A 20935-nucleotide genomic window follows, 5' to 3' on the forward strand; every position below is an offset into this window, starting at 1 on the left:
TTGTCTGTTACATACATTGCCTGCAGGCACAAAGTTATAATACCCTTCCACCCTACGGGTATCGGGTATAAAAATATTATGTTATTTTAAGCCGTATGTTATATACGAGGAGAACACCTACATTCTCGATGAATTCACATTGGTTTTCCGTTTCTATCTACCTTTCAGACACACCCGTTTGCAAACACGCAGATCGCGTTATACTAATTGGAGCCTCCAAGGATGAGACTGTTGAGGTTGTATGCGAGATACAAGCGGATCCACCGCCTCGGTGAGTACAATCCCCATACCCATTAGCTATTCCATTCGATTCCATTCTGTTTTCCAGAGCGGCTGCCTTTCCCTTTTTGCCGTTGTAGGCAATTGCTTCCGGTTTCCTGTTGTGAATGGAAGTTTGCTAAATTGACAAATGACTGTAATTGTGTGCTAGTGTGTGAGCCTGTGTGTGCGCGTGAGCGACAACGGAAAATGCTATTTATATGGTAGGAAATGTGCGAAAATTTAACAATATTTTGATTCGATGGCACTTCAAAAGCAATGCCAAATGCTGTTATGCTTTGATTCTCTGGTGCGTTCGTCCTTCAGGCATCCACGAGCGTTTCTGGGCTGGTCGACGGACTATGTTAATTCGCATTCGCCACATTTGCCCACTTTAATGTTTTTTTAATGAGCCACCGCACTGCTGTGGCCTGTCGACCGACTTTCTGCCTGGGCTATTGGCTGCCTCCGTCCGGTCTCTCTCCCTCTCTCTCTGTCTGTCCATCTGGCTTGTCTTGTATTTAATTTCAATTTTTCGTTCTGGCTCTCATTGTCTATGTGTGTGTGTGTGTGCGTGTCCGTGTTTTTGTGTGAGAGAGTATGTAGGGGCTCTTCTGTGTCTTGAGTTGACGCTTTATGCTAAAATAATTAATCATTAGCCAGCGGAAAATTGCGCGATGCTGTTTCCAGCGCAGCTGCGTCATGTAATTGTTGTGGTAGCAGCGTGCTGGCGGCGGGTGAAGAGCGGATGGATGACGGAGCTAGGGCAGTGTCGAGAGTGTAGGCGATACTCAACGTTAACGTTAACGTTAACATGAAAAAGCTGCTGCATACTTTGGGGCGCGGATTGTTGGCCTGAAGGCGGCTACAAGTTAATTTATCAGCATTTAACTGCTTGACAGCGATGCCAAACAAATTTTTTCTCTCTTGCCTACGTTTTTCCCTCTATTTTATTTTAAATTAAAGTATCGCATTACAAAAAATGCAAATCAATTACGGGTTGTTGCCGAACGTTTAAAATGAAATAAAATTATTTTAAATTTACCATAATTCCATTTTCTAAGCTGGGCTGCTTTATTATTCTACGTTCAATATTAATCAAATCGCTTTTTGCATTTGTGATTCTACGATATTAAAGTATATTACGATTATTTTTGTTGACCATATTTTTTAAATTGTTTGGCGTTAACTTTTAAATATGAAAATAAAACTAAAAATTGAATCGTACTTTATCTGGCTATTAAATTAAAAGATGTGGTAGAAAAGGAAAGCGTAAGCTTTCAACCAAATATGTCAGAGATAATTAACCTTTTAAAAAGCTTCCCGTGTCCGAGAATCCGGCTCTTAGCTCTCGACAGTATGACTGTTACATTAAGTGAGAGTATTGTAAGTGGGCCTCAGATATTTGTGTGTGTGTTTGTGTGTGTGTGTGATGGCGTACATATTTAACCTTTAATATTTTAACGAGCTATTTTAAAAATGTAAAACTTTGCAAACATGTCACACTTGCTGCCCTTCTCTCCCCCGTCTTTCCCAACCCCAACTTTGTCGACTCCGCCAACGCAACCGCCGCGGCGTTGCCGTCGACGTTTACTCTCCTCTGACCCTGTCGTGATCCACCTTTCGTCTGGCCTGATGATTCTGCCTTTTGCACGCACATCCTCGTGACAACGTTACCGGTAAAACGTCAACCCAATGCAAACAACAACGCCAACAAATTTAATAAAAAAAAACCCTACAGCAACAAAAACAATAAAATAAAAAATACCAAAAACAATATTCACATTTCAGAACATTTCGTTGGAAATTCAACAACTCGGGTGAAACTCTGGACGTGAGCAGCGAACGTTTCAGCGTAAATGGAAGCCGCAGCATTTTAAAGTACACTCCAGTCACAGATCAGGTAAACAGGCCAATCAGTCCCACCAATTAAGCGCAGCACAATCCACACAAAATATATATGTACATATATAATATATAAATATTTCTGTGTATGTAATATATGACAGGATTACGGCACACTTTCCTGCTGGGCAGCCAATGAGGTGGGCACACAACAGCAGCCTTGTCTCTTCCAAGTAGTTTTGGCGGGTAAGTGAAACAATAAATACTCTACACCAAAAATTAATTTGTGTTGGCGAGCGATCTAAATTTTCTACTGGGGTTCTGCCAGCGTATTTCCTACTGGGTATTTATAATCGGCGATTCTCTTTTATGCACGGGAATTTTACCGTTAGGGCAAGCGAATGCAGCTGCAAATTTCGGGAGCGAAATTTACTTTTTTTTTTTTGTATATCAGCCCAAGCAGAGGCAGTTAATTGTTTTTAAAACTAAGAGGGATTTGAAGGTATGCGCAGAGGACGAATGTGAGTCAAAAATAGAAAACATTATGAAATTTGTAAAAGCAACAAAAGAAAACAAAGATTTCAGCTGACATACTACAATTTGTTGTTTCCGAGTAGCAAAACTGCTCGAAATACGGGCAAAGACAAGGATTCGATGCCAGCAATTAGAGTTAGCAAAGCTCAAAGAAAGATTATTAAGAATTGTATTTTAAATTGAGTAACTGTTTACTATTGTCTCAATGTAAGCGACGTTCTTTCATTTTATGTGCCTCTTCAATCCGATGACTGCTCGTTTCTTCAACAAACTGCAAACACGGACACCATAAATCTGATTGGAACTCGTAGCTCTGCCCAATGGAGTCAGCAACTGCAGCATCTTCAACCGAACGGAGCTCAGTGTGGATATACAATGTGTTCAGGGGTACGATGGCGGCCTTCCCCAAATATTTGTCCTCGAAATGTTTTCAACACGCACTGGCATTACCAGGTGAGCATATTAATCAACTGTCCGCTCTGCTCGAGTATAACTACAACTGCACACAGCTAAAAGCAGCCATCAGAGCAATTGGCCAGCGGGTGTCAGAATCAGGGTAGCTTTTAAGCGGATTATATTCGCATATAACTGCTTTGTCGAACCTCTCAGTGCTTAGCCCTTGGCATCGAATTGAAGCATATGCATATGTGTTTTGCAAACATTTAATTGAATGGTAGCCCGAGGACATGGCAATTGTTTTCAAACTTAAATATTACAACTTTAAGGCACTTCTGAGTGCTATTGCATGCATCAGTTTGGATTGCTGTTTTCTCTGTACTGTTGTTTTACTTAACTGAGAATATAACATTTGGATTACCTTGACTGGACTGATTGATTTCATTTTGATTTTAATTACCTTCTAATTATATAACAGTTTATGTATTAATGTTATTTTATTCAATTGCATTAATTTAATTGTCTAATTAAAATATATATTTAATTTGTAGTTATTAAAAACGAATAAATGATAATAAAGATTTTAGCGGATTATAAATATTATTTGGATTTAACACTTTGTAACATAAGCGTTAGACCAAAAGAACGCTATACTAATTAAAGCCTCTATCAAGTACTTAAAAATATGATAAGTAGTTGCTAAGAAATGCACATTTCAAATTCTGAAGTTGTGAAATCAAATTCCTATCGGAGAACGAATCATATTCATGCACGCCCATTACATTATGCAAGCACAGCTTACGAGTATATTTATATAATAATAAAAATATATACTAGTGTCAGATGCCCAAAAAGCATACCCAAAATCGTTTAATAAATATTGCTTATTGAAACAATGGGACCGTGCAGCCAACATGCTCATAAAGGGTATGTCCAGGGGGAAACTTGATGCTCGAAACATCAAAAGAACCCTCATTAAAAAAGATTGCGCCAAATCGTAACAAACATGGACGTCAATATAAATATGTTTGTAAGGCAAAATGCAACTAGAAATGTATCTTTTGGTAGTCGAATTACAGATACTCTAACTTAATCTCTGAAGTAAAGATAAGACCTTATGGATTTGTTATTGAATATTCCATAGAATACATTTGCATCAAATTCCAATATGAAATATAAGAATAAGTAAATGTCATGTGTTTCACAGGAAAATGAGAGTACCCTGAGCAAGAGAATGAAATGGATGCGAAAATAATATAAAATATATATAGACATTGAACCCTAATATTTCAGAGTTTTGGCAAAAGCAAAAAGAAAGAAAGACAAGACAAGTTGAAGCCGCAACAAGGCAAAAGGCATCAAATTCAAATTGAGGTCATGATTGAAGCATTGGGTGTTGTGGATTGTGAATGCCTTTTTAGGAAGGGTTTAAGGATTGGGGTGTTGTCTGATGCGATTGGAAAGGGACAAAACTCCAAGTGAGAACCGGGAATTCGTATGTGCAAGCAGCCAGAAATATTTTGGTATTTGTTTGGCTTTTGCACCATTTCAGACATTTGATTACACATGATTAAAGGCACAATGTTGCTGATTTGCCATTCTGATTTAATAATAATAATCTTTCTATCTGCATTTTCTCTTCCCATATCCTCATCCTGCCATAGATTCAATCTGAGCAATGCAGAGGAAGCACTCTTCTCACTAGAAAATCTGGACACGCTTACCTCGATTATGATGCAGGAGAATAACTCGTTGAGGCTGCGTATCTACTCCTACAATCAAAAGGGGCGCAGTGCGGCATATTTGTTACCGGATTTCATAATTGGCTCAACAGCTTACAAGACAGGTGAGTGACATACACACATATGTACATACATATGAACTCCTACATCCACATCCCGTCACACACACACACATGGTCGGATTTTGATTGATGGATGGGAATCATAGGGCTGATTGCATTTGACACATGCCCGCTTCCGAGACCAGTTGAAGACACCGTCTGCCTGCTTTTCTGTGATTTCATGTTTTAATCCCATAAGAAGGACTTGCTGCTCCTTCTTGTTGTCATGCCAGGACTCAGACACTGACGCGGGCACAGCGCAGAAACTGGCAGTCTCCACACATGGTGGCGACATTTGACAGCTACCAGAGTCATCTGCAGTACTTACATAATCAACATGCCTGCCTCATGGGATGGATGCCTTTTCAAGTGTCTTAACATATGTGTAGAATTGCTTTTGAGGATGCCAGCGGCAGCTGCACTGCACTTCAGCCGGCACTGTGGTTGCAGATCATCTACGAATGTGAGAAGTGATAATCTCTGGCAAATAATAAAAAGTAATATTTCATAGTCTATTTAATGAATTATTAAAGTTCAACTTCAATGACAACTTATTCCTTCCACAACTAGGTGAATATTGTTAATTTGTTTGTAGGTGAAAAGGGCAATGGTTATGAAAAATACTAAACTCATTTGCACATTTGTATAATAAATAGCACACACTAGCTCTCCTTATAATTTCGCTTGATGAACAGCGTGTTAAAAAAAGACAAATGTAGTACTCACTCACGAAGAGTACAACCATATACTCACTTTTGTCCGATGAGTAAAAACGTCGTGCTATCTTTTTCTGGCCTAAGGAGTATACTATACAACAAAACATAAGCATTAGTGCAGTATTTTTAAGAACACTTTACTACGGGGTAAATTCATGCAGAAGCCTTCTATGAATATTTTTTGTTATCTATTGTTAATACTCATGTTCATTCTCCATCTTCTTCCAATTCTACTTCTCATTTCACTAACTGAACTGTTCTAAAAATATAACCGTGGAAACGACAACGACGAAACTATCGTGATTGCAATCGCACAATAAAAACGATGAACATGATAAATGTGATTGGTATCTACATTCGTGTATATGTAAAACTGACGATGATTTATGACTGGTACCCGTCAACCTGTAATTACAATAACAACGATCACAACGACAATAGACGACGATGTAACTCTAACGCTGTCTCCGGTGATTGTTGGCAGCGTGTTGACCATCATAATCATTGGGGTGGCCATAGCGATACGGATATTTGCGGTAACATTTGTGCACAATTTACGGCGTAATCGCCAGCATGGCAACAAGGCAACATCTGCAGGCGTCGTTGTCCAATCGGGGGATGTCTTAAAAGTAAGCACATCACTGTCGTGGACTACTTTAGTCGGGCATCCAATTAATAATATTTCTTGGCGATATTACAGAGTGGCAACTTGGAAAAACCACGATGGCAGCACACGGATATTAAAACGAAATCATCCGAAGATTTGGTTGAGGATGAACGAGATCCAGATGTAATACCTTCTCAATATGGTGAGCTTATAAAACTTTCTCGATTGTGATTAACATTCAATTTACAGATTCTAGTGATTATTGAGAATTATAAATTTGTTTGTAAAATAAGAATAGTCTCAAATTTAGAGCAATTATTTTACGTATTTTGTTTTAGTTCGGTTAAATAAAATTACAACATGCCTTTTACCCGTTGACTTTAATCAAATGATCACTTCTCTGGTGTTTATTTTCATGTGTGCTTCAATCGCGCTTGCCATTGACATCCCTGCTTCCTACTTCCTGCTCTCCGCTTTCCGCTTTTGGGCAACCCGTAATCGTAATCAATCTCATCAACGAAACAATACGACCGGGAACCAACGCAACACAACGCAACCAAACCAAACGAAACGAAACGAAACGATACCAAACGAAAACCAATTCAATCCAATCAACCAATGCAATTTTCTTTTAATCGTAAATATTTTTAACGATGGAATCCGCAAATCTAAAACGCAACCGCACACTCTCACATGTACACATGGCCCTTACTCTGCACGGACATGGACATGTTCCCCAAACGTGGCATCATCATCAATAAATTTCAATCTCGGACAGTTGGCAGCAGCAGCGCCGGCAGTAGCGGCAGCAATGCCTCCAATGTGGGCAGCACCACAGCCGCCACAGCCACTGGCAGCAGCACCTCCACAGCGGTCGCCGCAGCTGCTTCCGCGGAGCGCGATGCTCATGAGTTTGTAGCTGCTGGGACGCCATCCGGCGTTGGAGTTGGAGTCGTTGGCAGTATTTCCAAATGGTCTCCCAATGGTAATGTAAGTATCCGCCACTTGAATAAAGAACACTTTTATTTGTTTTGTTTAGTTGGCTTTGGTCTCAGGGAAATCTTTCCAATCGAACTCAAAGCTGACGCACACATCCCACTTGTGGGTATTGACTAAAACAAGTACTACTCGATCAAATTTATCCTTAAAATATATAAAATTAAGCAAAGATTTCTATCTAACGGTTATAATAACGTCTAGTTCAAATACACATTACAATGCTTGCTATTTGCGACTGATGTCTTTTATCTGGCTATCGGTTTTCCTTTCTAAACCAATCAAGAAGTCAAATTGTCGATGCTAAGTAGAAATCAACCACAGAAATGCGTAACCTCAGACCAGTTTCCAATGACAAGTTTCTATCTGAAGCTTTTTTTTTTACCCTAATCGCCTTGTCGACAAAAAAATTTAACACCTTACACAAAGTATTATTGAAAAAGGTGTTTATTAAAAAAGCTTTTAAACTGTCAAAGCGCACGTCTTGTTGTACAGTGGCTTTCGCTCCACAATTTCTCTCCTGGCATTGAGCTAAAAATAAAAAACATTGCCTGGTGGATATTCCAAGAAACACTTGGTACACATTGCAAAGATTCTTTGTTCATATACGATACATCATGTCTGACTGGCCATAATCAATCAATTCTTCAGCAATATAATTACTTAGCGACAATGTACACCACATCTACATGCAATATATCTAAAGAATATATCTAAAATTGTTCATCATTACTGACTGATGCACTGCTACAATGTTAATTATGTGATTTCTTAAATCGCGATTTCAAATTAGTGGGTGGCTCATTATAATTTGCTTGTTAACAACAATTTTTATACCCGCTACCCATAGGGTAGAAGGGTATTATAACTTTGTGCCGGCAGGAAATGTATGTACCAGGTAGAGGAGGCATCTCCGACCCTATAAAGTATATATATTCTTGATCAGCATCAATAGCTGACACTTTCTAGACATGTCCGTCTGTCCGTCTGTGTGTCTGTGTGTCTGTCCGTCTGTCCGTATGAAACACTGGATCTCAGAGACTATAAGAGATGGAGCTATATTTTTCTTTGGACAGCATTTGTTATGTTTTCGCGCAGATCAAGTTTGTTTCGAATTTTAAAAAAATCGAATAACAAGCGTAATTTTAGGGCTAGAGAATTTTGGTATGCACAATAATAACTATAGTAATTGTGATTCCTGAAAATTTGGTTGCGATCAGATAAAAATTGCCGAAGTTATTAAAGAAATACTTTTGTATAGGCAAAAACGCCTACTTACTAGGTGTCTTAGTTGCTTTGGCTGACAATCTGGTCTCTTATGACGTCTATGGTATATTTTGAATCTGGTACCATATCGATATAACAAAAATACCATTCGGTATATTTTTTAGTATTTTTAGTATTTTTGGTATATTTTGAGAAAATACCGCAATATTTTGCTTTTATTCAAAATGGGTCGCGGGTATCTCACAGTCGAGCACACTCGACTGTAACTTTCTTACTTGTTTAATTACTAAATGATGATTCAAAATTAAATCTTTGTCTCAAGATTTATTGTTAAGATCGAAAAGATTTGTAATCTACTTTTCAATTTAAATTTGGATATAAATATTTTTACTTGAAGGAACTGTATGTGATCAACTAGATTTGAATATATTTTTGAAGGTGTTTTTATTGTTACGTAAAATATATATTCAGGGGAATTGGTATATTTTGTACCCTATGATATATTTCAAATGAGCAGCGGCTGTTGCTTTCTTACTTGTTTTGAAATGGGGTTTGACGTAATCGCAGAAGAAGGCATCTCTGACCCTTTATATATTATATAATGTTATTGACGATATTGCCGAGTCTGTCTGTCTGTCTGCTTATCCGTCCGTCCCTGTGAACACCTAGATCTCAGAGACTATAAAACATAGTGACAGCTCTTGTCATGTTCGCACTCTAATCAAGTTTGTTTCAAATTGTTGCCCTCTTCCGGGGAGTTCTTGGCAACATAACGCTTTATTTCCCACCATAAGTTCTGAATTAGATTTTAATCTATGAATAGTGCTAGTCATGTCATTAAATTTATGTTTTCTTGACTAAACCACTTCCTGGCCAATTTTGTGGTGTGTTTAGAATGATTGTTCTGCACTTTTAATGAATACAGCTGTACTAATCCAGAACGCACTAACTAAAACTTCCAAAATTGTTAATAATTTTTATGTTTCCTTTGATGTGTTAAATTCATAAAACTTCAGCTATATCTCATTTACGTATTCACAAGTTTATCGGCATTGCCAGGCAGGCAGGACATTGTCAATTTACCCAAACTGTAATGATTAGAGTTTTGATATCCTTATTATAATTTATTACCTTAATAGGTTTTTATATACGTGTAGTACGTATATGTTCACAGTTGTCTGTTAGATGAAAACTCTAGCTCCGAAACATTTGTACATATATATTTTATGGAGATTTGCCATTTGCCTGCATCACTATTTGATGAAAATGGAATTCTCTACGTTCTATAAATGGGAATTGCTGCGCAGATTTCAATTAAATTTCAATTACCATCCGACAGAAGTCCGCGGAGTCCGAGGTTGGGCTGGTCTATGCCGAGCATAACTCAATTCGTTAATTAAATAATTTTAAATATTGGCAAACATAACACAAGCACAGGGAATCTGCAATTCAAAAAACAACAACACCATTTCGCCAGTCTGCAGTTCGATACTATAATTCGAATTGCACCCAGAGATTCAATTACATTTTCGTTTCGATAGCGCAAAAAAAAATTCTTTGATAGTGAAGCGTGAAGGCTCAGCATGCACTACAATTTTGCGGTTACCGTGGCGTGGGAATGAAGTTCTCAGATTTAATACGACTTTTATAATTCCTTCATTGAAAAGTACAAGCTAATTATCTAAAAAGTATTCATCTGCATATATGTATTTGTGGCTGCGGATACAAAGATTTGATCGCTGTATTAATTATGTTGAATATAAAAATTAGATCTACCTGCTAATCGTAGGGTATTAGTGTCGTCAGATAATGTATGTAACATATATTCTTGATCAGCAGAGACAATATAGCCACGTCCGTCCATTCGTCTGTATGAACACCTAGATCATAGAGAGTAAGAGAGAGAGAGAGAGAGAGAGTGAGATGGCATTTTGTTTCCACAGCAGATGTAATGTTTGCACGCAAATCAAGTTTGTTTTAAATTTTTGCCACTCCCACTCCCCGCAAATCAACAAAAATTTAATAGTTTGAAGATTCACGAATTTTGATATAGACAAGAATATTTATAGTATTCATGACTCCTGATGTGATCCGATAAGAATTGTGAAAGGATTTCGAGATATGCTTCTGTATGGAAAATTGCGCCTAGTTTAATCGGGTCTTATGTGCTTTGGCTGACAATCTGGTATTTCGGTATATTTCAGTATTTTGCAGTATATTATTTGGTATATTTTTTAGGATAATACCGGACTGTTTTGTTTTTATTTAATTGCTCTCTCACTTCTTTAAATTCCGTTACTCAAAAAATCCGACCGCAGGACCGAAAGAATAATTCGCTATATGCAGATGCCGATTTGGTACTGCAATGAACAATTCGGATAAAGAATTGAAATGTTGTTTGCGTCGTACATCGTTGAAGTCGTATCGCCACATTATGCTTTAATTTAGACCACTGTTTATCTCATTGCAGGCGCCGGCCATGACAATGACTACCACGTTGTCCAGTGATCCAGCGAATCCGCCGGTCACCTACAATCAGATAAACGCGCAGAGAGCCCAGCTGTTGGCTGCTGTTGCGGCGGCAGGTGGCGGCTGCAGCAGCACTGTCATCTCGCCTAGCAGCAGCATTATGGGCAGCCTGGGAGGTGGGGGGAAGCCTCTGTCCTTGGCAATAGGCGGAGCCATCATCGGATCTCCCACATCGCTGTCATCAACAGCGACCCTCGCGGCGCATCTGCAGCCAGCGCACAGCAGCGGTGTTGGCACCCTTCCGCCGGGTCTGGGCAGTGGTGGAGGCTACATATTGAATGCCTATGGAAGTAGTCGGCTGCATCATCCGCTGCAACAGGCAGCTGGATCCGGTGTGGGTCACACCGCAACCTTGAATCGGCATCATCATCATCATCATCACCAGCAACACCAACAGCAACAGCAACAGCAGCAACACCATCAGACACCCGGCTCTGGCTCGAGTCTTCTGCTGGGCAGCATGGGTAGTGTGATGGGCGTTGGGGTGACTTCGACGACAACCACCTCTTGCAACTCGTCGCAGGACTTGGACGACAATATCAACATAAATGCCATCAAGGATTGTCTCATGACTCAACGTGTGCCCGAAAGTTGCGTTTAAATGGAGTTAAGTATTAAGCATAGATCCATTTACACTACACACACACTAGATAGTCCATGAATAGCCATTATATATACATTTGTATATGTAGAACTATTGTTGTACTTGTACGTACTTCTATATAAATATGTATATCGATTAGAGATGAGAAAAATTCCCATAAGTGATTTATGTTGATGTTTAATTCTACTTTCTGTTTTGGATCATCTATAGCATATTATAGGATCCGTTGCATATCTATTGAGTATCCAAAAAATACCATCACATATCAGCACAAATTTATCAAACAAATTTGAGCAATACTCCGGTGAAACAGCTGGATCGATAGAACCACATATCCTGCTATCGACCATATCGCAGATACATATTCGAATCAACTGAAAATAATTGAAAACAATTGTTGCAATTCTTTTGCATCATTAAGCTTCCATCCAACATTTTGTATTCGAACCTTTTTTAATATTGCATTTTAATCTTTGAAGAGTTCCTCTATATTTCCAATTAACATACTTTCTTTTTCGATCTTATCAGATTTGCATGGAAGTTTAGATTGAAATGCGAGGTAAATTCAATGAGAGTGAATCAGATACCAATGTATAATACATGAATAAGCATATTAATACTAGTATTAACATAAGGCAACTTCAAAAAGACTCTTAAAATTAGTAGCGAAATTATTTGTATTGAAAATGTTCCCGAACGACAAGAATAAAATAAGAAAATAAATTGTATATACTAAACTTATTATGTATTGTAGATATTAAATTGTGTAAAAAAATCTACCTTGTTTAAGACTTTAGTCATACACAAAATAAGTATATTGAATGGATCCGAGTTCTATGTGACTCCTCGAGACAATTCGTAAAGTCCTGCGTAGCAAAAGTTAAGATTTAAAACTAGAGTGTATGCAATTTGTTAGAGAGTACAATACGTTTAAGGACAACCTACTGTCAGAGTTTAGATTAGCTTAAAATATTTTAGACTTTAATGATCGATGAGTAAACAACAATAGAATGGAAATAAAAACAAAACAAAAAAAAACTAAGTCATTGAGAATGTGACAAAAAATAAGAATACAAAAAATAAAAGTAAAAGTAAAATCATATAAAATAAAAATGATTGCGAGAATAAAACAAAAAGGTGTTCTTTTACTCAAATAATGACACACTTGAACATTCACCAGTAATTCTATTGCAACTTTATTTGGTCCCATACATACAATACCTACAAACATACATTCATATATATATAACTTTCTTCACTTTTCAAATATTCAGCTGGCAAAATGAATCTCTGGGCAATTAAAACTTTCGACTTTTCACATTTCCAGCCATTTATCTTGATCAAATAAATATTTTTCACACCCCCAAAAACCCGGTGGTGGCAATTAGAAGAACCTCTGCTTAAATGCTGACCCAAGTCTGTGGTTGACACACACAAGCCACAGTTCGCAAACACCCACTGATAAAACCACAAGAGATGTAGAAAAAAGTACTTTAAATTTCATATGGTCTTGACTCGGCTCATTAGCAAATCAAATTTATACAAGAGATGCGAGATATTTCGACTGGGTTGAGGTTGCATGTACAGGACGGGCAGGAATGAGGAACTAGGAGATGAATATTCGGCCGACCACCCAATGGTCAACCACATCAAACTCTCAACTAAGCGAAATTGACAGGAAAAGTGAAATTCGCCTTTGATTTGTGGCATTGATATGCAAAAAAAGTTGTGCAGACAACTTTTGGGGTATTTGGGATTCGAATAATTGGAAACCGCGCTGACAGCTGCCGAGCAAAGCGGACTCTTGTGGGACGCACCCATGTGAAATCCATTCTCATTCCAAGATTGACCCCAAAGACATATTACTGAAAAGCGACACTATGCTAACGTGTGACGTAATGTAATTTGAATTGCGTTCGTCTGGGCTGACCTACAATATAATTATCCTTACGTTTTAATTTGTTTGTCATATTCAATTGGTCAATAATTATAGATCAAGCTCAGCAATCATTGGCCGACATCGAACTATAATTATATCGAAATCAGATTTCAGATGAACCAAGAACCAACTGATTTGAATAAATCAATCAATCTCCTTCCATATTTGTGTAAATATTCGATTTTATACACAAATAGTTACAACGGGCGTCAATTGGACAAGCAATGTATTCGGTAATATATTTTTTATTACTAAATTATTATATTATATAATATTGCGTTAATCTACAAGTCAGTCTTACCAGAAATTATTTGACCTTTAGATCTTATTTCTCGGTGAATTTGTCGATAAATTACACATCTCGATTGGGAATCTACAGTGTACTTCTTAGGGCACATACATAAAGGAACTTCCATCTACTTCCGTAGCGACTTTATGAAGTTCTGTTAGAGTGTTTACGGCATTGCCAACGCTAGTGCAAAATGGAAAACTATTCTCACATGCAGCAAATTTGAACCCGAATTGTACCCCCAATCACAAAGTTACTCGTTAAAACCGTGAAACATGAGTCGACTAGAATCCACATACACAGACAATTCCTACTGCCGCTGCGGTCAATAAATGTAAATAAAATGAATGTTATCATCTACCACGAGCACGTAACATTGAGGGATTCATAGAGAATAGATGGGAAATTTAAAGAAAAACCTTTAATAGAAATTTTAACGAAATTATGAGGGTGATTTATGTTTTATGGCTATGGTTGTGGTTACACCCGGTACCAATTTGTTCATAGGGTTTAACAACTATGAAAAAGTAATGAAGACTGTGCGATTTTCGCAATAGCTCAGGGATATATTACTATATTTAGTAATGTTATTCTTGTTTGCAATTACAATTGGAGTTTAAATATACATACTAGGTATTTAATAGTCGACTAGTTATATACCAATTTTTTTGTTGTTAGGTGGTTCATATGGAATATCCATTTTAGCCGTTTTCTCATATCGATTTGTCGGCGTGTGAAATTAAATTCCCATTTCTATCCCGGACCGACATAAAGTTTTGTTAGATGTGATTAGCGCCACGAATCCCCTTTGCCACCTTCTGACCAACGAGGGTTGCCTCGACCCTAAATTGAATTGAAGCGCGGCGTGTAAATCAGCGGCTCAATAAAATCTAATAGTCCCGGGCAGATTGCGGCTCTGCACGCACCCAAACTCAATGAGACCAACCCGGCGAGCGAAAGAACTATGTGTATGCGGACATAAATTAACAAACGTTGACTAAGGCGACGAAGTTGCAGACGGACTAGGAAGGCCGAATAAGATTGAGAACGACCTTGAAGAGAGCACTGGGCAAAAGAACCTACGAGACTACCAATTAGCCGACTTTTTCTTGCTCTTGGAATTCTAGCAATCTTATCAAATGACAATTGAATTGGAGTAAATTATCATTGGTAGCGTGTTCATGTTTCACAATAAATTTAAGTGGGTCTTGCATTGAACTTTTCGTATCGCATGTGCATTGAAGCGATGCGTTATGCGACTGCTTTGCCATTCTGTTCTAATACTATGTTTCCCCAAATTTGTCGTTATAATTCAGGTCATATCGTAGATAAGGATAATGCTGAGATTGACTTAAATTTCTATCTCAGATAACATTCTTATTATAAGAGCAAAAAAGCTCTTTGGCTAGGGTAGAGACCAACAAACGCCGTTTGGCAAATTAACTAATGACCCAGTGTTGGGTACTCGGAATCTTTGAGGGCAACGTGACGGAATAACATTGTGGGCATTGGAAAGGGAGCTCGATGGTTCGGGAGCAGGGCACAGAGTGGGGTTCGTTTTCGTGATGGGGTGACATTCTGATGCTTTTGTCTAATTGTCGCGCGACCCGCTTTTTGTATATTTTAATGAGTCAATTTAAATTCTGATTTCGATTACTGGGTGCTCACAGCAGCTGTTTTGCCTCTGATCAAATCGATGTTCATTAGCAGCCCAGATGACACGTACACGTAGAAACGCAAACTTCTAAGCTAATATTAACATTGCTTTTTAAGAATTTGAATAAACTTGCTTGGACAATTAATGATAGAATAATGGCACTCAATTCCATCGTCTCAACTCCTCAAGTTTTTAATTAAATTGTTTGTTATCAATACAAAATGTCAATGTAACCTACGTAATATTGATTAACAATCGACTAGTGCACATAAAAATCAAAAACGACAAGTAAGAAAGCAACAGTCGAGCATACACGACTTGTTGTCGTTAGGTACTCGATAAGACCCCGACTGCATAAGCATACAAAAAATATTTCTTAAAAACTACGCTTTATTTATTTTTTTTTTTTCTCTATTGCTTATTTATTGGATTTTTTTCAATTTGATAGTGTTGAAAGTGCGAGTGGCAAAAATCTACAACAAATTTGATTTGGGCGCAACAATAACAAGTGCAGTCAATCGATAGATTAGACTAGGTTTTTAACGATGATGAATAATAGAGTTAGTTAATGGGGTCCTTGTGCCGGTTACGTCCATTTCCTTCCGGCACAATTATCCTGACCTTCTATGGTTAATGGGAATAAAAGCAAGTAACAAGCGTAAGTTTACACAAATTAATAACTTTAGTCGTTATAATTCCTCAAAATATGATTGCGAACAGATTCGCAAACGGAACAAGTAAGAAAGTTACAGTCGAATGTGCTCGACTGTGAGATACCCGCTACCCCAATTTTAATAAAGCCAAAATATTGCGGTATCATTTCAAAATATACCGAAAATACTAAAAAAATACTAAAAATATACCGAATGATATGTTTGGTATATCGATATAGTACACCATTCAGAATATACCATAGACGGCACAATGTACCAGATTGGGGGCCAAAGCAACTAAGAGCCCTAGTAAGTAGGCGTTTTTGCCCATACAAAAGTATTTCTTTAATACCTTCCAAAATTTTTATCTGATCGCAACCAAATTCTCAGGAATCATAACTACTATAGTAATTATTATATAAACCAAAATTCGCAACTCTAGCTTTAAAATTACGCTTGTTATTCGATTTTTTTGATTTGCGGGGGCGGAAGTGGGCGTGGCAAAAATTTGAAACAAACTTGATCTGCGTGCAAACATTGCAAATGCTGTCGAAAAAAAATTATAGCTCTATCGCTTATAGTCTCTGAGATCTAGGTGTTCATACGGACGGACGGACAGACACACAGACACACAGACGGACAGACGGACATGGCTATATCGTCTCGGCTGTTGACGCTGATCAAGAATATATATACTTTATAGGGTCGGAGATGCCTCCTTCTACCTGTTACATACATTTCCTGCCGGCACAAAGTTATAATACCCTTCTACCCTATGGGTAGCGGGTATAAAAACGGAAAAATTCTGAGACTTTAAGAGATGGACAAGCACCGCTTTCCCACTGTTTTTAATTTATTGAAAGAAAAAGAGTATCCCACAGTCGAGTTCACTCGACTATAGCTTACTGGCTTGTTACATTTTATAAATAATTTAAAATGACAATTATTTCCCAGCTGTAAAATACGCAAATCTCTGCAAAAATACCCAGTTTTCGCAATTCTAAAATAATTCGTATAGGATGGGCCCCAAAAGGCTAATGAACATTTATGCATGACATCTGCTACGTACATTTAGATGATGAGGGATGATCTATTATAAGGTAAATACATAAATAAATCTAGTAAAAGTGATTCAACCTTTAGATAAACCAAACACACTTTCCCGTTATTGTTTATCAAAGTATCAACAACCAAAACGGGAAGCAATTTAAATTAATTTCTGAGTTAGGATCTAGTTGGTAAAACCTGTTGAGTGACAGAGAAAGAGAGGGAGAGAGTGAGAGAGAGAGCAACGTAGGAGAAGAATACAAAAATTATGCAATACGCGACATCGTCAACATCAACAAATGTAACATGCGTGTGTTAATTAAAATGTCTTTATAAAAATAATATGAAATGTATAAGCGCGATGGTGAAGCGCGATTCTGGGAGAGAGAGTGAGAGAAAGAGAAAGCCTTTCAAACAATATAAAAGTAAGTGACACAGGGAGAGAGACAGAGAGAAACAGATTGAGAGAATAAATCGCAAACTTTTTACTCATTGACTGGCGCAGAGATTGACAAGCATGACAGAGGCAACTGCCACATCCCCAAGACTATTCGCCACATCCCTGAGCCTCCCGAGTGCCGCTGCACTCCTAATATTCACACACACAAACATACAAACCCGACATCAGGGGAAGGCCCCCAAACGTATTAAAAACTTTACAATTTTGCAGAGTAGTCAAGTTTAATTTTTTGGTTGAGTTCATGCGAAAATTGCAAAAATCATATTCCAACTGTTTGGCAAGCCATCAAAGGTATGGACAGCATAAGGGCGCAATCAATCGGGGTGCTGGAGCTGAAGCTGGCATACAGGGGTGCTAGGATGTAGCATTGCTGCGATGCTTGGATGGCAGTTGAGTTACGGTTTTAGTCTGTAGCGAAATGTAAAGCGAAGTGACCGAAAACGAACACAAGCTGAAACTGAAACTGAACTGCAGTTGGCCAGAGGTATTTGGTACTGTGGAAGGGTAAATCGCTGACGGGGGGAACAACATACATACATACATATGTGCATCATCTGAAAAGCTTTCCTTTCCATCTATTTGCATAGCAAATTGAAAATGTTCTATAAACATTTCTTGAGGCAAAGACATTGCTAGCTGAGAGTCTTTCGCTCAATGTAAACGCTTCCTTTTCCCTTTTCCCAGTGCCTACGCTAACCACTTGTTCAAGCAACAAACCTTAAGTACTCTCGCTTTGCTTGTCTGCGGTATCTGTTTGTTTTTAATGTCTAATCTACGTGGGTTGCCTTTTCAAATTAAGCAACAAATTTAACACGAAGCACACGCGCAGTGCATAAAAACTAAGCAGCGTTCTGCGGAAAAGAAAAAGTAACATACCCAAATCGCAACCCCACACAAAACTTACCTGTTGTTCCCTGTCGGGACGCGAAAAACATTTTTTGTAATTATCTCTCTAAAACCGAAATTCACAATGGGAAGCACTCACATAAAATTGTGAGCAGTAGAAACAGACAGGACCCTACGTATACGTTTGAAAATTATTTCTTTTTTCCATCTTTAAGTAAAATATACACATACATACATACTCAAGCTAAAGAGTACAAAGCAGAGAGGACAGCAAACTGGTTTAAACCCAAATATTAATTGTTGAAACCATCGGACTCAAAATTTGTTTATTCTTTTTCAAAAATATTCCATAGACAATATAGAATCCTGTTCCTTCCCCTCCAACAATCTGAATACAATTTTAAATTTTTATTAGATAGACTTATTTTTGAATGTATAAAAAATTTCACAATGCTTTTATTTGTTATCTTAAAGAAGAAGAAATATTAAGGGTTAACATTTTTGTTCTATCAAGTCAATTTAAATGTTTCACAATTTAAGAAAAATAAAATATTGGAATTCCTCATCTAAAAAAGTCGAAATAATTTAAACTTGTTACTCACTTTTGCACATTCGTATCTGTATTAATAAATAGACAAACAATTATCAAAAGTCGAAAAGCACATTGACAAGTGAAGTAAAGCGTCTGAGAATATTCCAGTCTTTTACAGACAGACAGCGTTTTCAATTCGACATTCTGGTTTATGTGGCTACGGCGGTGTCAATCTGCCTTTGGGGGAAGTTGGCAACATTGTCACTTTATGGTCAACTTCTTGGGTGCACTTATTGCTGTTATTGTTATGGTTAGTGTTCGCGTTAGAGTTAGGGTTATGGGTTGGGGAATGAGCGATAATAAAGCAAACATATGACAGTAGCGTAGTTCTGGATTTCCACCCATCACTACTCCTTTTCAGCTTTTGAGCAACTGAACAGAATAGAACTGAACAGAAGAGAAGAGAAAAGAAGAGGACGAGAACAGTGCAACATCGACACTAACAACAAGACGAAATAACCAAAAGTTTTTTTTGGCGTCAGTCGAGGAAAAGGAAGACGAGCAACCAATAAAGTCAAGAACAAAGTCATGAAAAACGTTGCCAAAAATAAAGCTCGCTTAGATATGGCAGCCAACGAGGCAGTCGTATGTAACTACTCGTATACTATATACAAATGTGTGTGTACGTATGTATGTATGTATGTATACATATCTATATCAGCATGTGTATGGGAGTGTGTGGTGTGTGTTATTATTATTTTTACTGCAAGGCATTCGCATAAAGGACATAATCATATTTTTCATCAAAGTCAGCAACAACGATAAAAACTACTACAAAAGCAAACGCCGAGCGCAATAATACACGTCACTGTATGTGTGGGTGCCTGTTTGTGTGTGTGTGTGTGTGTGTGTGTGTGTGGGTGAATGTTTGTAACATCGACTGTCTCTTTCTGATGCTCAGCATTTTCCACCCAGCAGTTGTTGTCAACATTTTTCATATCATAAACACTTTTAGTGTTGATATTACCAACCATAACTTTTACCCACCAACACGACGGCACACACCAAAACATATCCACGACTCTCTCACTCCCACTTTCTCTTTTCCTCTCGCTCTTGTCTGCGTAGTGACGGTTCGTCGTTCATTGCGCCATTGAAGCGCTTCACTTTTGCCCAATATCGCAAAGTGACGGCCTTGCCACTACCCTCAATGCGTGAGTAAAAGGTGCGTGTGTGTCGGCGACGGGTGTCTTAGTATTAGTATGCTAGTATTGATACTAGGGTTAAATTATTGTAGTGAAATGTGTATTTTAATCCTTTCTTCGTTTATTATTTAATAACAATATATACACATATAATATGTTTGATTATGTTGCAGGAATGCTTGAAGCAATCAGATCACCATTAACAACTATGGATCGACAGCTCTATAGGATGTTGTCATTGCTTCTTCTATTATTCACCTCACTGATGGGAATTCGATTAAATTACTGCGATGCAGTGCAGTCTTGTGCAGAGCTCTTTTGCTTGTTATACTCGATCCCGTGGAGACGATATAGCCACGTTCGTCTTTCTGATCTAACAGCACTTCCCAATTGTGTTTTGTGTCATGCCAAGACCGAGACTGCAAGACTTTTCTGTAGATCGTTAGATGACTCGTCTTGTAGAATGCTTCTTGCATTGAGTCTGGTGTACGCGCCCTCTTAGCGCAACGCGAAATTTCCCTAACGCCTACTTTTCTCGAACATGCGCAATTTTGTGTATCATTTGTCATTTGTTTTGTGAGTGTTGTACAAGAAAGTCGATTTTTTCCTACGCGTCTTTTATAAAACAATAAAAGGTAAGTTGTTAATATTTTTAAACTACTATTCTAATCTGATTAAAATTAAAAAATATATTTGTATTTATATTTACAGTTTAGAGGACCACGAAAAATCTATGTTGGATGATAAAAATA

At 37.9% G+C, this 20935-nt stretch overlaps 1 protein-coding gene across 9 annotated transcripts in view; it reads left to right on the forward strand.

The window, feature by feature from the left end:
- LOC117578388 (hemicentin-2) overlaps window positions 1-12597 on the forward strand; it is a 79853-nt gene extending 67256 nt beyond the window's left edge. For 4 of the 9 annotated variants that reach the window (XM_034263824.2, XM_052002069.1, XM_052002068.1 and 1 more), the window contains 9 exons: window positions 169-271; window positions 2050-2161; window positions 2268-2349; window positions 2949-3090; window positions 4698-4879; window positions 6034-6221; window positions 6293-6401; window positions 6978-7189; window positions 10893-12597. In XM_034263824.2, the coding sequence (XP_034119715.1) occupies window positions 169-271; window positions 2050-2161; window positions 2268-2349; window positions 2949-3090; window positions 4698-4879; window positions 6034-6221; window positions 6293-6401; window positions 6978-7189; window positions 10893-11552 (1790 nt within the window). In that variant the 3' untranslated portion in view covers window positions 11553-12597. Of the gene's footprint in view, window positions 1-168; window positions 272-328; window positions 526-917; window positions 1053-2049; window positions 2162-2267; window positions 2350-2948; window positions 3091-3146; window positions 3340-4697; window positions 4880-6033; window positions 6222-6292; window positions 6402-6977; window positions 7190-10892 lie in introns of those variants that run through there. The other 5 variants (XM_034263825.2, XM_052002070.1, XM_034263827.2 and 2 more) reach the window with 5 other exon arrangements.
- The last annotated feature ends 8338 nt before the right edge of the window (window positions 12598-20935 follow it).

The sequence above is a fragment of the Drosophila albomicans genome, chromosome 2L (genome assembly GCF_009650485.2).
Source record: "Drosophila albomicans strain 15112-1751.03 chromosome 2L, ASM965048v2, whole genome shotgun sequence".
NCBI lineage: Eukaryota > Metazoa > Arthropoda > Insecta > Diptera > Drosophilidae > Drosophila > Drosophila albomicans.